This window comes from Mandrillus leucophaeus, unplaced genomic scaffold (assembly GCF_000951045.1).
Source record: "Mandrillus leucophaeus isolate KB7577 unplaced genomic scaffold, Mleu.le_1.0 Scaffold787, whole genome shotgun sequence".
Taxonomy (NCBI): Eukaryota; Metazoa; Chordata; class Mammalia; order Primates; family Cercopithecidae; genus Mandrillus; species Mandrillus leucophaeus.
Genome location: NW_012108552.1, coordinates 1,786,805 through 1,789,304, shown reverse-complemented (window position 1 = coordinate 1,789,304; position 2,500 = coordinate 1,786,805). Strand labels below are relative to the sequence as shown.

The 2,500-nt window shown below is 39.7% G+C and overlaps 1 protein-coding gene across 5 annotated transcripts in view; it reads right to left on the bottom strand.

Annotated features, from left to right (window-relative positions):
* The window catches only part of FOXP2 (forkhead box P2), a 281,834-nt gene that overhangs the window by 34,583 nt on the left and 244,751 nt on the right, over nt 1-2,500 (bottom strand). For all 5 annotated transcript variants that reach the window (XM_011967102.1, XM_011967097.1, XM_011967098.1 and 2 more), the window contains 2 exons: nt 1,288-1,489; nt 113-189 (listed from right to left, as the gene is read on the bottom strand). In XM_011967102.1, coding sequence (XP_011822492.1) covers nt 113-189; nt 1,288-1,489 — 279 coding nt within the window. The remainder of the gene's footprint in view (nt 1-112; nt 190-1,287; nt 1,490-2,500) is intronic.

Here is a 2,500-nt window from a genome sequence, read left to right as displayed (position 1 = left end):
ATAAAATAATGGTTTACTAACTAGACTAGATGACACTTTCTCATCCAAGCCTTACTTTAAGCATTAATGAATTTTAATTTAATCAGGCAAAGTTAATTTTCCTTCTACTTACCTGCCTTATGAGAGTTGCATAAGTAAATGGAGGTCTGACATCTGCATTTTTATAAAATTCGTAGTTTGGGGCAATTTCTATAAAAATAAAAACTAGGTGTTAATTCTGCTAATAATTCACATTATATATAATTGATTTTTCATATTTCCTCTAGTATTGGTAAAGTGATTCAGTGAGAAAGCCACTGACTAGTGAAAGCACAAAGCATGACAGTGGAATTGAATTATATGGAAAAGGCCATTTCTGACGTGAAGTGCAAATGAAGCATCCCCTAGTTGTTCGTGGTACTTCAGGAACTGCATGACCAGCTGGCCTGAGCATTTTTTTCCAATAGCCAGGTCTTCTTTAAAGCGGGTAGTTTAGGCATATTCTTACATGGACTTTTGCCCCCCTGCCATAATCTTTGCTTCTCTCATCTAAAACGTCTTAAAGTACACCAGGCTCATCTCTCTGCATCTGTGGCCATCTAACAAAGGAAACACAAAACCCTCACCAAGCACCCATGTTGAAAATGACTTCACTTTTTGTAAAGAGGGGGCTCTGGGCTAATAATGGTTACAATGTGTGACTGTGATTATCCAGATGCCCCGGGGATGGCAGGTGGGGGAGAAGGGAGAAGGGAAAAGGGTAAGAGAGGGAAAGAAGGTAAATTTTTGTTTCATGCAAATGCAAACTTTGCCTCTCACAATGCTTCTTAAGCAAAGTACCATATAGGCATTAGGAGCTGTGGCAGGATTTCATTTAGGTAGCACCTTGATACAGACTGATTCATGTAAACCTCAAACTGTCTTGCATAAAGCAACGGTGTTTCGGTGTTTCGTATATGTCCTTTAAAATGGCTCTTCTCTACAGCATTACTCACAGATGCTGGATTGCTAGTCTTCCCTCAGAGATCAAAGGATCTCATTGAATTGAGGTGATAATATGGGCTATCCTGACATCTCTCAGTGTCTCTAATGGGGAGAGCTTTCTTTCCTGAACAACCATTCAGAACAATTCATCATGATGTGCTTAGGGAATCGCCCCTATTCCCATTTACCAGGAATAAAACAATTATCACTCCATAAATCATGACATGAGTTTCCATGTGCTCTGGAATGGCTCATGTACAGTTGATTCAGCTACAGTTTTCCTCTCCCAAAGTAAAAGCGCTCTACTGAGCATTCATATCCTACCTGATGACATGGGAATGTTGTATTTGTCTGAATGTCGCCTTCGTATGGCTCCCACATTGGGCACACTGGCTGGGGTGATTACTGAGGGTCCCTGGGTAATCGGGGTGACTGGGGCCGTTGGTGTGGTAGGGGTTTGAGGTAAGCTCTGTGGGGATGTCTCCAACATATTCTTCGACATGGTGACACTAGACACCAGATTTAGCTGCAAAGGCCCAAGAGAAGGGCAGGAAAAAGGTAGAGACAAGAGAAAAAGACTTAAAAAGGTTTGACAAATGAGAGTGGATTCACTTCTACAGCTGTGTTGCCACTAATAAGCTGCAAAAGGAAGCAGCCAATCTCAACTAATTACAGGATGAAATTGTATCATAAGAACTCTAATTAGAGGATGCTGTTAGAGGTTATCTAATAATCTACTGCAATGTTACTTAGGACTAACTCCTTCTTGTCCTACTAGACTTCAGCGAAAGTCTATTTCCTTAAATAAAAGCCAGTTGCTGATTATTGACTGCCCCTGTTGTTAAACAGGTCTAGCCCCCAGTGAAGCAACAACAACAGCAATAATGAAGGATGCAATGTTTTCAACCAATAGGACTTAAAGTAAGTTGCTATTCTGTTGCTGCCAGAATTTTTTTTTTGTAGTCCCAAATCTCAGCTGAGAGGCTCCAGCCAGCTGGAAAATTTTACACTGACCTTTAGTCTCCTTGCTAATTTGGTGGAATGGTAATGACATTACTACATATTCAAACAAAATTGTCTTAATTGCAAATTAGCCGGAGGAGGCTGAAAATTTTCAAATTAAATCTGATTGGAGATGGAGAGAGGGAAATGGAATTTCCTCACTAACAATCATTTGTGGCATGTGTTAACAAATATAATGAAATGTCAAGTTTGCCAATTCCTCTGGAAGTATCATTTTCAATTTATGATTACAGTGTCACTTAATGCTGATGTACCCTGGAAAGTGGGTGTCAGGGTAGAAAAAAGAAAAAAGGTGAGAATGTATGCAAGCTGTTTAACAGTGTGCCCTTCATTACTCCCCTCAGAAAGGCCCTGTTCTTCATTATCAAAAAACTCATATCACCTCTGTCATATTTACCATACATCTTTTGTCATAAATAGCATCCAATTAGCAAAATTTTTACGCAGGGCAGCACATAAAAAGATTTCTGCCATACATTTAAGTGGTATTCACAAGAGGTAATCTGTGGTCCTT